At 40.0% G+C, this 14,527-nt stretch overlaps 1 protein-coding gene across 1 annotated transcript in view; it reads left to right on the top strand.

The window, feature by feature from the left end:
* sntg1 (syntrophin, gamma 1) overlaps window positions 1-12,699 on the top strand; it is a 32,393-nt gene extending 19,694 nt beyond the window's left edge. Inside the window, exons 13-17 of the mRNA XM_030767652.1 lie at window positions 1,544-1,615; window positions 1,948-2,100; window positions 9,949-10,041; window positions 10,598-10,708; window positions 12,517-12,699. Of these exons, the coding sequence (XP_030623512.1) occupies window positions 1,544-1,615; window positions 1,948-2,100; window positions 9,949-10,041; window positions 10,598-10,708; window positions 12,517-12,699 (612 nt within the window). The remainder of the gene's footprint in view (window positions 1-1,543; window positions 1,616-1,947; window positions 2,101-9,948; window positions 10,042-10,597; window positions 10,709-12,516) is intronic.
* The last annotated feature ends 1,828 nt before the right edge of the window (window positions 12,700-14,527 follow it).

Consider the following 14,527-nt stretch of genomic DNA (forward strand, 5'->3'; position numbering starts at 1 on the left):
ATTATTCGTTTGGCTATAGCCCACGCCAAAAACTACTGCTAACTCCAAAAAACACGGACAGAGAGAGAGAAAGTTCTTCAAGTTTCAAGTTTATTTAGAGCCCAATATCACTGTTTACAGTCTCAAAGGCTTTACATGCCGCAGCAATCAAAATCAAAACAGGATGGCACCCCTTGACTTAATCCTCATGGTGGGCAAGAAAGAACTCCCCAAAAACCCAAAAGGGAAATGGGAAAATGGGAGAAATCTTGAGAAGGACCACAGAGAGAGGAGGCCCCTTCTTGGCCAGACAGGTGTGCAATAGGTGCCGATTTCAAGTAAATTCAGAGCATAAACAAAGGGTATGGCGATGCTAACATGAGGCTGATAGGGGGGTGAAAGATGATAACACCAGGTTGGATCGATCGGACAGCATCAAAAACATCCCAGTTCACCAAACATTCTATGCCCAAGAACCCTCCAGATCTGCTCCTTTACCTAGTAAAGAGCTGTTAGCAAAAGGTTTGGGTAAACAGATAAGTTTTCAGCCTTGACTTAAACATAGAGACTGTGTCTGAGTCTCGAACATCAATTGGGAGGCTGTTCCATAACTGTGGGGCTCTGTAAGAGAGGGCTCTGCCCCCTGCTGTAGCCGTCACAACTCGAGGTACCACAACTCGAGGCGTGCACCTTTTGATCGAAGTAGGTCTGGTGGATCATAAAAGACCAGGAGTTCGCTCAGGTACTGTGGCGCAAGACTATTTAGTGCTCTATAGGTTAATAGTAAGATTTTATAATCAATGCGAGATTTGATTGGGAGCCAGTGTAGTGTGAATATGATAGGAGTGATGTGGTCATATCTTTTGGCTAGTAAGTACTCTGGCTGCTGCATTCTGAACTAACTGCAGCTTATATATACACCTATTAGAACATCCAGACAGTAAGGCATTACAATAGTCTAACCTAGAGGCAATGAAAGCATGAACTAGTTTTTCAGCATCTTGAAATGACAATGCATTTCTTATCCTGTTAATATTTCTAAGATGAAAGAAGGCTATCCTGGTAATGTTATCTACATGAGCTTCAAATGAAAGACTGGAGTCAATAATTACACCAAGGTCTTTTACTGCTGCACATGATGAAAAAGAAAGGCCATCCAGAGTTGCTTTTCTTAATGCAACTCTTGATAACCTGAAAATCCCCGCCCCTGGCTGCTCCACCAACCCCCTGCAGCGCAAGACTGATCCAACATTCCATGCACTGCAGCGATAGGCAGAGAGCATAGTAATGGGCAGATTGAGCATATGAACACAACACAATGCACACAACTCCAAACAAAACACAGGTCATTACAATATAACAGCAACTTTGGGTAGAAGAAATATCTGTTTCCATCACATTATTTGTGCTTTCACAAATAACGTACATCTCTAGTAACTCATCCACATTATTTAATCTGGCTCACAACTGTCCCTGAGCGTGAAATCTATTCCAATAAGAGGTGTGTATTTTGACTCATCAGCCATGTATAACAAACATTGACAGGACATCTGAAATGCTCTAGGTAACAACGTGGGACTGGACCAGGGCTGAGAAAAGCTTCACCGTATATGAGATCATGTGTAAGATTCTCAAGGTAAGGAAACAACTTATGGCACTGAAGTAGCATAAGTGTATGCTTAGACAATCTTAAGCAGGTGTTGTGCATTGTTTAAGTAGCACCATGCATTTCAGGATCTCGATGTATACCACAGATATTCAATAGAGTGGTTAAATTATCTCTTAAGATGTAAGTGTTCAGTGGTCAACACACTTTGAAACAATGCTTGGAGCACTGAAACATATGCTACAGAGTGCAGGCCAGTTTTCCAAAACAAACGTGACTTAAATTATCAGTAGAGAAAAAGTCCTTCTTTGTATTTGTTGAAATGCATGATTGTGCATGACTGACTGTTGACGTCCCATCAGGACTGTGACCTTGTGGACAAGCGGAAACACTGCTTCAGTCTGCAAACAGACACAGGGGAGGATATAATCTTTAGTGTGGAACTGGAGTGTGACCTGCTGACCTGGGAGAAAGCTCTCCAGATGGCCACCTTTTTAGAAGTGGAGAGAATACAGGTACATGTGCTGCTGCAGATGTGTAAACATCAGTCGAAATGAACAGCTCAGCATTCTGAAATCCATAGAAATGAATGTTAGGTAAATTCAGTGTTTACTGTCCATGAGTAAACTACAGCTAGTATTCTCTTTAATAAATTCAGACACACTGACCCCCAGTGTGTCATCTTCCTTTACTTTTGTGCTTAGGCACACACCTTGCATGTTATATTTTTGCTCAAACCACTTTTACCTTCATCAGCATAATTCTATATTGGCTATTTGTATTGTTTTCACCATCTAAACAGCTAATATCATTATTTTCATTTTCGAACTCACAAGATAAACTCCAAGAATTTAACTGTTGATGGAAAAGTTTAGATTAATATAGTGTCTATTTCAGTGCAGTCTGACTTGCCGGCTTGCTTGACTAGTAATCAGTAGTGGCCCGTGGCCATAAATACTAGTGGGGCAGACACTGGCTCAGCTCTTTTGACATCATTATTTTAAAAAGTAAGTATTTTAAATACTTACTATTGTAATTATGTATAATAATTACTATATTAGAGGAGAGACAGTACATACCTGTAAACATGCCAGCCAGGAGCCAACACAACGCCGCGGTAGCTAACACATTTCAAAGATGAACAAGAGATGCACTTCCACCAGAAAATGCACATGTAATTGCGCACCAGCATCAGTTTTTCATAAGATTTCATACTGACTTGTGCTGTAAGTCTAAACATGATCAGTCGCCTCGCGAAGCAAAAGACCACTGAATCCAGCTAGCAACTGCCGCTGTGTGCAAACCTTCGTCGTACCACTAGAGACCTAAAACGTTCCCCATTTATTTTTAAGGGGTAAATGGGTGATTAAACACGGCAACTGAAAAAAACGAGTGGGCCGATCAAACAAGCAACAGTCAACAATCATAATACTTAAAAACGAGAGCAAATATTTCTATTAAAAGCTCTGTGCCTTTTGCAGAGAACCAGTGATTCTCAGCCACAGACAGTGACGCAATGGCTGAGGTTGTTTATCCAGCAGATCACGAGCTTTGCTAACAATCGTCAGACTGTGCACATTCTGCAGTCACATTAATAACTAAAACCCTCGTTGTATCAGAGCCGTAAAGCTTTCCCCATTCATTTTCAATGGGAAAATAAGCGATCAAAAACAACAGGGAGAACAATACGCAGATAAAACAGAATACTGGATTCCGTGTTGAGCAACCACACAGCCATGTTTTCTCGTAATACCATGTTCACGAAAATGTCCTGTTGTAGGTTTTCCCTTTGCCCTTTGTTTGCCGAGTAATGTTAATGTCTGGTCTATCAGACTTCAGCTGATTACTTACTAACTTGTCTTGTAATTGTAGTCGTTCAAATGTTTTTTTTTTTTTTTAAAGAAACTCTACACTGCTAGACACAGCAGGTGCAGCAATGAACACTGCCATTTCCACAGTGGTCTAAACGTGTGGACTAACTCAACAAGACGGCACAGGGCTGCAGAGTAGAGATGTAGGGCAGACTCTTTGCTGTCCCAGTGAGCCTATTAGCGCTTGTTGCAGTTCCCATCGTTGACCACAAGGCGATATAATAAATCTGCCAGCAAAGGCAGGTCGCTACAGTCTCCTGCCCCAATATGGCGCAACGCATTAAATTGAGACCGAATAACTGAAATGATGATTTTAATTTTCAAAGATCAAGAGGTGTTGACTAACTTACAGAAACTAAGCAATATTTATCTGCAATGTAAATTACAATGTGGAAAAATAGTTTATGAGGAGGAACTATGTTTTTGGGTGGCTGATTTTTTAGTGGGGCTCTGCCCCACCTGCCCATATGAGCGGGCGTGCCTGCTAAGTAATGCTGGTTAAATTTACCATCACAGCTAATGCCTGAGGAAATTCGTACATCCTGGCTTTCAGGCTGGAACAGAACTCCTGTAGTTGGGTTCCTTCAGAGGTGCAGAAACTTGTAAATTAACCTTTACTTGTGGAACCTCAAACTAGTAATCAATTCTCAAATGTTGTCTATATACATCAATGGAGAAGATTGTTTTTAGACGACAGCGTGGCATATATCTGTAAGAAATGGTGCAGACAATACACTGTTTCGGAGACAGTCTGCAGTCATGATGCTGTAATGTTCTTCTGGTGGCTGGCGGCATCTCAAACACCATCCGCTTAGTTTAACTCCCCCCTGTGATGGGGATCAGTCAGACTTAATATGTGCAATTGCAATACAGCCTTGTTGTGTCATCCAGTCCACAGCTATCAAGTAATTTCTTAACTGGTTGGTAATAACCTTTCTTATACTAAATCTATCTCTGCTGAGCAGTCATTGTTTCCTAAAAGTTCATTTGATCACTCATTGCACACAGATGCCATTTCTGAATGCAAGGATTAGTTTGCGATTCCCAGAGCAAACTGATAAACACCAATATAATGTGCCTCAGGGGAGTGCCAGGTCACTGTAAAACATGAGAACCATTTAAGTCAGAATACACAGAGTTTATGTGTGTCTCAAAATCTACTGGAAGGATGCAGCACTGTTCTTACATGAGACCGTTAACCACTCCCATCAGTACAGAAATGCCTCACCACGGAATGGTGATCACTCCAAATACCTCTGTATTTACTCGTGCTTATCCTGCCCTCTGACTGATTGAGTGGACCTAAACTGTGCCAGGTAAATGAACCCTACAACATAACAGAAAAAAACTCTCACTCACAAAAATGCAGTTTTAGGTGTAATAAGGGTTTATGCTCTTTCTGCAAGGGTTTTTGCTACCCAGTGTACATTTTGCTTAAGCATTACTATATTCACACAATACTCAATGTTCAGAATGGTGTCAGACAGATTCCTAGCAGTTGCCCAGTTGAACAAAGACATCGTGGGCATTCATACAGCTAAATTGAGAGGGTTCAGAAGGTATTGAATGAGTTTGTATTTCTGCAGTTCTTGCAGGCAGAGAAAGACCAAAATGTAATTGTGCATGTTGAATTGAGAGAAGACCATGAATGTTTGAAATGCAAATTCCATGACCTTTTCAATGCAACACATTACAGTGGAGTAGCAGTTAATATAAGAAATCAAAGTCCAGGTGAAAAGATTATGGTATATGTCAGTGATCTGAAGTAAAAGGGAAAACTTGTAGATTCATAACTGACATAATTAACAACAGAATAAGAAAGTATCTGCTGTGTGAGTGTTAGCTAACGCTGTCCAAAGCTCCTGAAGTATGCAGAATACATGAACTCACATCAAACAAAATAACAAAGCTGCATCAACACAAAGCCAAGCCAAAGTGGACAGCGTGCATTTCAAAGCAAAGAAAAAGCAGCCACTTTTATCAAAGCCAAAGTCTTGCCAGCCCATTACGAGTTTCAACAACAACAGCATATGGTCAGTAGTTTTACAAGTCAAACAAATGGAACAATTTCAAGAAATGCTGCACATTGTCAGAAACCAAAACAAACACACAAGGACTGTCAGTAAAGTTGAAGCAATTCAAAGCTCAGCTAGAAGGCTATTGATGAGATGTCACACTAGCAAAACTGTTGCAGCAGACACACAAGTTGTCATGTTACTTGGGAATGTAGTTCTTTTTTTGTCCATGTGGGGTCCTCAGTCTTAGTTTTGGTTCCTGTTTAGTTCATTATTGTTGTATTGTTTGCACCTGTGTCTTGTTCTGTCTGTCTATTTAAGTCTTCTGTTCTGTTCAGTTCTTTGCTCAGTCTTGAATTGTTACCCTGTGTGCAATTCCAGATCAAGCCTTCTTGTAAGCTCTGTGTATTTTTGTGTGTTTTCTTGGATTGTCCCCTGTTGCTGAACCTCTGTTTTTGCCTTTTTGGACTAAGATTCTGCCTGCCATTTTCCCTGGATTTGACATTGGATATCTCTGCTAACTGGTTTTGACTTCTGCCTGGAATTGTTTTTCTGATTTTTGCCTGACTCCCTTGGATACCTCTGCCCAGATTTACCTATTAAAAGGAACCACCTTACTGAATCACTTTTGCCTTGCTCTCTGCATTTGGGTCTTCCACTTGGTGGCACAAGGGTAAAGCCCTGGGCTTCCATGCCAGAGCCACGGGTTCGATTCCCACGGCAATCGTTACACAAGTGGCTAAGAAAGATGAAATATTCTACACTGTCCACTTTAATGGAAAAGCAGTTGGTTTAAATAATGTTGACACGGGGGCAGAACAAAATGTAATCCTGGCATGTGTCTTTAAATGAGTGGGAAACAGTTGTTTGTGAAGATGAAGTTTACGCAACAGGCTCTGCTCTCCTAATCTGCCACTCAGTGGGTAAGCATCACATTCTGCAATTCTGTATGGTGAACAAGAATGCAAAGCCACTGCTGGGCCTGCCTGAATGTCTCTGAATTTAAATATGGAAACTCAGCAGCTTGATGTGGAAGAAGTTGCAATGCTACCATACCAAACATTTAGAGACCTTTTAAAATATGGATCTGACAAAGTTGGAAAGCTTCCAACAATCCATTACATTTGATCCGTGATATACAATCTGTCATCAGACCAACAAGCAGGATTCCCTTTGCAAGATAAGATAAAATCAAAGCAGAAATATATCTGCGTGTTCTAATTCCAGTATTAGGGTCAACTGAATGACTGTCATATGTGGTTGCAACCCTTAAGAAGTTACACAGAGATTCACATATGTATTGCCCTGAAAGACCTCAATAAAGCTTTGAGGTCTCCCTATCACCCAGTGCCCAGTGCAGTTTAAGAAGTGGCAGTATGAATGTCCTGATCCACTGTCTTCACTGTCTTGGATGTGAGGAGCTACTCTTGGCAAGTGTCATGTCAAATCTTCAACGCTAACAAAATTCAACATGCTGACAAGACCCAGATTCCTCAGGATGCTCTTCGGAATCAGCTCTGCCAGTGAAGGGCTCCTACATACCACTGAGCACATTTGTACTGGATACCCATATGCCATCATTGCTAATAATGTCATTGCTTATGCAAATTTGCCAAAGCCTGTCACAAAAACCTTGTGTACCTGACCAGATCAGGTAGAGCTATGTAGGCTACTGATGCATTCCATTTGAACTCAGAAGTTGGAATTTCCGAGCTCCCAGTCAGAAATTTCAGCGGGAAAACCCCCTGAAGTTGGATTTCCAAACTCGGAAAGTCGGAGGATCCTCACCAACCCCGACTTCAAAATCCAAGATGGCTGCCCCCAGTATTGAAGAAGTGAAAGCTGTACCAGTTTACTGTTTATTGGCACTTCTGTCTTAGTTGTGTCTCATGAAATCAGTCGTACACATAGTACAACCGTGAACATGTTGCAACAGCGTTTGTACGCGCAAAATACTGCTTAATGTGTTGTTATCAACTGGTATTGCTAACAATGGCTAACAACAGCTAACCCTGCTAAAACGGTTTTTCAACTTGTGTGACGTCAGTCTTAGCTCCGCATTCCAACTTCCGAGGCAAATGGAATGCAGCACACTGTTCACAGGCATGGTTTTAAATCTAGTGTTTCCAGGGCAAAGGTGATCAAGGCAATTCATGTTCCTAACAATGTCACTGCCTTGCAGCATTTTCTAGGAATGGTCAACTATTCGCGGTGGTTCCCCCACTGTACATGCGGGCTCAGATGGATATGTATCATTGGTGACGATATTCCAGCCCATACTTACCAACCCAGAAATGTTGCAATGCTTATTGCTAAAACTCCAAAAGTACAACTTTGTATTGACCTACAAGCAAGGGAAATACATGTACACAGAAAGACAACCCAGCCTCACACCAAGGAGGAGGCAGACTGTACAGTCTCTTTACAGCTGGAGGATATGACTTTCACAAAGTTCATTAACCATGAATAGTTCTCCCATCAAGCAAAACTACCAACAGAGATTTGTTCATATATTTCACACTGAGATGAACTCCTTGTCAAAGATGCCATTCTTGGAAAGAGGCCCAAAAGTCGTCATTCCCAGTCTGCTACAGCAAGAATACATAACCATCTTACATAGGGCCATCCTGTGCCATAGCTGACAAAACACAGAGCTTAAAATCCTGTGATTTGTCCATCAGTAACCACAAGGCAGTGAGAGGATTACAGTATAAGAGCACAAAACATGATCAGCCAAAGGAACCACTCATGTTCCATTCAGTTCTTGACCTACTGTGCTCAACTTGTGTTTAGTCCTTTGTCTAGCCTCTGCTCCTCCCCTGTGTTAGTAATTAGTATTGGTTTATTAACACTTGCTTTTTCCTCTCTACGGTGCATGTGTTATACCTAGTCTTGGTATTAGTATGGGTCACCCCAGTAAGATGTGTTTGCCTTTCTTGTTTCTCAAGTGTGTTTTTGTCTTCACTTCGGTCTTCGATTATTGCCTATTTGTTTGGATGGATCTTCAACCTTTAATTTTGCTAGCACTGCCAGTAAAGCTTTTCCTAAGTTTGTTTCAGCCTTGGGTTTTGTACTGTCACAAAGCTTTGAATGGAACAGTCAACACTACCTGGTGCTAGTGGACTCATGCTCAGGTTGGTTTTAGACTGACCTACTTCGTAACCAAACATCAACCAACATCATTACAAACTTTGAAAGATACTTCGCAGTTCATGGAAGTCCACAAAAAAGTAATCTCAGAAGATCAGACCAAGTTCAGTTACCAGTGCTTCAGGGACTTTGCCTCAGGCTGGAACTTACCCAAGGCATGTTGCCAGTAGCCCAGAATACCCCCAAGCCAACAGACTAGCTGAAAGTGCTGTCTGCAGTGCTAAAAAGCTGATGGAAAATCTAAGAAGAGATGAAACTTATGTACTTCTTAGCCCTCTCGTTCTGGGAACCCTTCCCCACACTAAGACCCTTGGTTCACCTGCCTAAAAACTGATGTAAAGACAAACACACACTCTTTCCCTATCAGCAAGCCACTACCAGTACCAAACCCCAAGAACAACAAAATCATTCATGCCCCATACTACGTCCATTAATGCACTATAATGTGTCCAGTATACTTCTTCAGTGGCTCTCCCAAAGCAAGAAGGCAAACTTCCCAGGGATACAACCAGATGGGAGTTGTGAAGGACACCTTTCAAGAACGGAGGTCACGTATTGTTAATTCAGAAGGAAGGGAGTGCAAATGGAATCAGAGACACATCACTGTATTTACAAAGCTCTTTTTCCAATCGACATTGTCACAAAGCAGCTCTTCGGTTTACTGGGCCGTGCTGAGCAAGCCTATGGCAACAGTGGAAGAGAAAAAAAAACCCTCTAGCTTAAATAGGAAGAAAAGGGAGAACCCATCCAGCTTAAACAAAGTGGACCATTATTAACATCACAGAACAATAACCTGTACATAACCCTGTTCATCCCACTCTCTGGTTAGCTGGAAAATCATACATCAGAAGGGCAGGATGTATCCATAAACCACACTGCACATAAGTGATGCGTGGGTCAGGGTTTTTTAATACCCACACCCACCCTACCCATTATGAGAGCCAATCCGCACCGCCAAAGCCGCAAAAATATGCGTTAATTAATCAAAAAAGAAAAAAAAGTCAAGTTGACCACATGAATTAGGTTCCAGCAAAGGTTTCTGCATCTGTCCCATGTGAAAAACAAAATTGCAGCTTCAGTGATAACATTCAAGCTCAAATGGCTGGGACATTTAACTTCTCTCAGAGCTTTATCAAAGACAGCAAACAGTATGGCAGCAGGGCCAAGGTTTATTCCAGCTGTCTTTTTAACAACTTCACTAGAAATGAGTAGGCGAGCAGTGCTTTAATTCATTTAATTTAATTTAAACTATCAATTTTCTCAAACAGAGATACACAACTATTCCAGTAATTAGGGAAAAATGTGTTTCCTGTGTCTTGTTTTTCAGTGTAAAACATATGCCTGTATAATGGAGAGCCATCTTATGGGTCTCACCATTGACTTCAACATGGGCTTTGTTTGCTTTGATGCTGCGTCCAAGGTAAGTCAGACCAATCAATAAAATGATAGTAAAGTCTCTCTGTGAACACAAACCCAGTTTTAATCACTGAACAGGTGAATCACCTAAAGAATGGAGGATGGGGATGTTGAATTGGATTTTTTCACATACATATGAGCCTAACTGAATAATTAGAGATGATTTTAACAATAAGATTTTTTGGATTTTCAAACATAGCTCTTTCTAAGCTATATAACTGCAAAACAACTAGTAAAAAATAATTCAGGAACATCCGATGATCCTGAGGGCATATGAGGATAGGGGACAGATATATGACCAGGTGTGTGTGGGCAAGGGACAGGTATATGAACAGGTGTGAGTGAGCAAAGGAACAGATGTATGACCAGGTGTGTGTGGGTAAGGGACAGGTGTATGACCAGGTGTGTGTGGATGAGGGACAGGTGTATGACCAGGTGTGTGTGGATGAGAGACAGGTATATGACCAGGTGTGTGTGGGCAAGGGACAGGTATATAAACAAGTGTGTGTGGGTAAGGTAATTGACTACTAAAATGAAAACCAGCCTGCTTGCCCCTCCAGGCTGTACTGTGGCGATATAAATTCTCCCAGCTGAAAGGATCATCCGACGACGGGAAGAGCAAAATCAAATTTCTCTTCCAAAATCAGGACACAAAGCTAATTGAAGCAAAGGTAATGTCTTTTTTCATGAATTCCAACTAAGTCTTAAAAATCTGGTTTTGCTTGTTCTTGCAGCAAAACTCATCTTTACCAAAAGTTCACAAACAATGGGAAAATGTAGGAGGATGAATTTTGTTTGGGGGGGCTTTATGTGCCAAGAAGTTGTTTACTGTGGATTTCAGTCATTGAAACCCAATTTGTTGTACTGTACTATCTATAACCAAACTGGAATCATGGGATAAAATGTCTATTTTATTATCATGTTTGAAATATGATGATAAATGATTAGATTCCATTTGAAGTGAACCTGATAGTGACATTTAAGGTGGAGACATTAGGCTTTAACACAATTTGATATGATTTCAGTTCATAAGGCAACCATTCAACATTTTGTGATATCACAGAATCTACTACAATATGATAAAGTGCAATAACCTATGGTCGATATGTCATTGAGCTAACACAATAGCAATACAAAATATAAACTAACTCTGTTACAACAGTTGTATTATATTTCAGACGAGAGAGCCATTTTATTTCAATATTCCGTAAAACACTGTGGTGAAATTCCACTTCTGCAATTCAATGAAATTACATTATTCTGTAAACTCTGACAGGGTTAAATTTCACTTTCATTTTCAAGACATGCCCAACACTGTATAACCAGAGCAAAAGAGATAAAGACAGGCTACTTTATACTCTCTGTGTACAATATAACTATTAAAAATCTATTTTGCCTGACTAATTAAAAAATTGGCATACATTTCTGAGTAAAATGGTATCTGGATGGTTTCTGATATTTGGGCTCTAACATATGCAGTAACTCATGAAAGCCTTTGTTCTACCACAGCAAGGCCTCAGTCAGAAACATAAACAAGAAATACATAGCCCATTCTCAAGCAAACCACCCTGTGGGTTACAATACAATCTCCTATGATTTAAATGGCAGGTTTTTTTCGCTGTTTTTGATCTGGATCAAGTTTTGAATGTTGTATTTTGTTTCCCTTTGAACTGATTGATCGATCCAAATTGATGAGTCGTTACACCCCAGTTTACACAGCAGTGCTGACACTGTAACACACCATCTATAACTGAATCTGTCACTGTCAAAACATCACATTTTGTTTGGAAAGTGTACAATTAATAATCATAATACTGTATTACAGAAATTTCTGTATGGGAAATACATGTCACCAAACCAAATGAAGACTGCAGCACTTTTTATCGGATGAGTTAGTTTAATTAAAGGCTGTTGATGTGGGTGAATATTCAGGACTTATGTAATGTGTGTCTAATGTTGTAATTCTCTATTATGAATCAGGTTTTAATGACATTATCTAAATGAGATATTTTTGTATTGCTGTGCATCACCTGGAGAATTATATGTTACGTAAAGTTTTGTGTATCTGCTGTTTCAGAAAAATATACTTTGCATAGAGAATTATGTCCTTTGTTTTGAGAACAGGTGGTCATTACTTGTGTTTTGTGGAAAAAAGTAAATAGCTTACAGACATGCTGAAAATATTGTTTTGATTGAGGTTTTTGTACAGGCCATTGAAACCCTTGTTTACTTCAAAAAGCCACTGAGAACTGTAATATAACAGTTATTTAAAGGGTATTTACTTAGATGTACATAACACATAATAAAACATGATTTTTTAGTTTTGTAGCACTAAGTCAATTACCCTGACCCTGACCCTGATGCTGTCTTCATTTTTACAGATGAAACTAATGTTCAGTAAAGTTCAGTAGTTTATATATCTGACATACATGCTTCCTTCTCACTGACTGTGGATTTATTGTCTTGTCTCCTTTGTCAGGAGCTGGAATTCTCAAACCTTTTTGCAGTGCTCCACTGTATCCACGCGTTTTTTGCCGCCAAGGTGGCTTGTCTGGATCCAGTGTTTGTTGGGAATCAGAATGCAGCAACCGCCACTGTGGTAACTACAGTTACGACTGTTTCCTCTTCAGCACTGACATCCAAGATCAAATATTCCAGTTGACAGACTGATAAGCTTTTTCTCACCTAATGTGAAGACACAGGACATTTTGTAATTGCTTCACTCAGACAGGGGTTCAAGATCCATTTATTAACAAGGCCAAATAGACATTGGTCTGTAGAGAAGAAGATTACAGAAATATATATCACTGAACATCTGTGTATTCCTTTGTTATAGTCCTGATTATTATCCTGAACCGTGGACAGTCGTTTTGAGTAGACAATGAATCCATTCCTATTTGTTCTTGCTATGTGCTTGACACTTATATTCATTTCTGCATATGATATGCGTGTCAGATGTATGAGGTATTTTTAAAAGATCAAATACTCCTGTATTCAGTTTTCAGATGGTGAATTTAAGTTTCTGTTGCTTTGTGAGTTCTCCAACAGAAACAAGCAGGTATCTGTCAGTTGGCAGAACAGTAGTAAAGTCTCTTCTCCCCTGTGAACAACATTGTTCAGCAACGCTCTGACCAACCACACCATATGTCTCGTTCAGTTTTTAAAGTGTGTTCTTTGAGAAATTCAAATTCAAGATAAGATCTGAAAATTGCTGAGTTTTCCTGACATATCACAGAAATAAATAATTTTGTTGCAATTTTTTTTTTCCTGAGAAAGTATTCTTAACTTTAAGGAAAATTGACATTTTGTGACCATTGTGTTTTAATCTTTAAAAAACTCTTTAGATGGGGGCAGAATGCACTCAGCAGGCTCTGAGAGTTTCATGCAGAAATGGTCACAGTGGAAACAAGGGATTCTGAACCAGCCCATTTCGCTTAAGCCCTTTATGTTAAGGTCATGCCAGTCAACTGAAAAAAGTACTGTGTAAGATTTAATATTAACGTTTAAAATCAGAACATAGCACATACATTTGTCTTTATGATGTTAAAATCCTTAAAATGTAAATTTGATCTATCTACATGTAGCTAAAACATGGCTCTAAATTGAGGGGAAGGGCCTGGGAAACAAGGTTCAAACTCTGCTCACATTATGGGGCTTTCCTCCCCTTAACCCTATAGATTGGTTTATGGGATGCACCAGTGCAGTGGAGATGACACAGTACCTACCCAATTTAGAAGGACCAGATGAGAAATCCAAAAACTGGTATGGTGTGACAGAAGACTTTCCATAGAATTGTATGGCATTGCATGGTGTGAAATTCATGCTCATAAACATGATTGTCTCAATCATTTTGGCATGAAAGTCTATCTCAAATTGGCAAGGTGTGAACTCATATTTTATACTTTTGTTTTATATTTTAAGATAAGGAGGCCAATACTCTGGCACCATGTTTTTATTTTACATCAGTATCCATACCACTGCTAACTCTTCACAGTGTGTGCGTGTGTGTGTGTGCTCAGTACCAGGTGTACAGGATGGGTTAAATGCAGAGGTTATTTTACATCAGTCTCCATACCACTGCTCCTGCTCCTGCTCTGTGTGTGTGTGCTCCCTACCGGGTGTACAGGATGGTTTAAATGCAGAGGTTAAATTCACTACTCACTGCTCACGGTGTGTGTGTGTGTGTGCGAATCATAGAGATTCTAAATTCTAAACTTCTAAATACATAGCAGATTTTAGTGTCCTAATCATGGCCTCCATCTGGAAACTCTCTAAGTTTCACATATTTACAATGAGCCAAAAAATGCCCTAAAAACACAAAAAGGAGATGTTTTTGTATTTTCTTGCAATTGTTTTTTGTTCTCTTGTAAAAGTACAAGCTGATGTTTTGTTTCAATATGACTGGTCCTTTGGTCTAGTGGTTAGGGAACGAGGAAACACGATCCAGATTTGACACTTTTTCTGTCAAATTGTCATATCATGAGAGTTTG

Source organism: Chanos chanos, chromosome 3, assembly GCF_902362185.1.
Source record: "Chanos chanos chromosome 3, fChaCha1.1, whole genome shotgun sequence".
Lineage (NCBI taxonomy): Eukaryota > Metazoa > Chordata > Actinopteri > Gonorynchiformes > Chanidae > Chanos > Chanos chanos.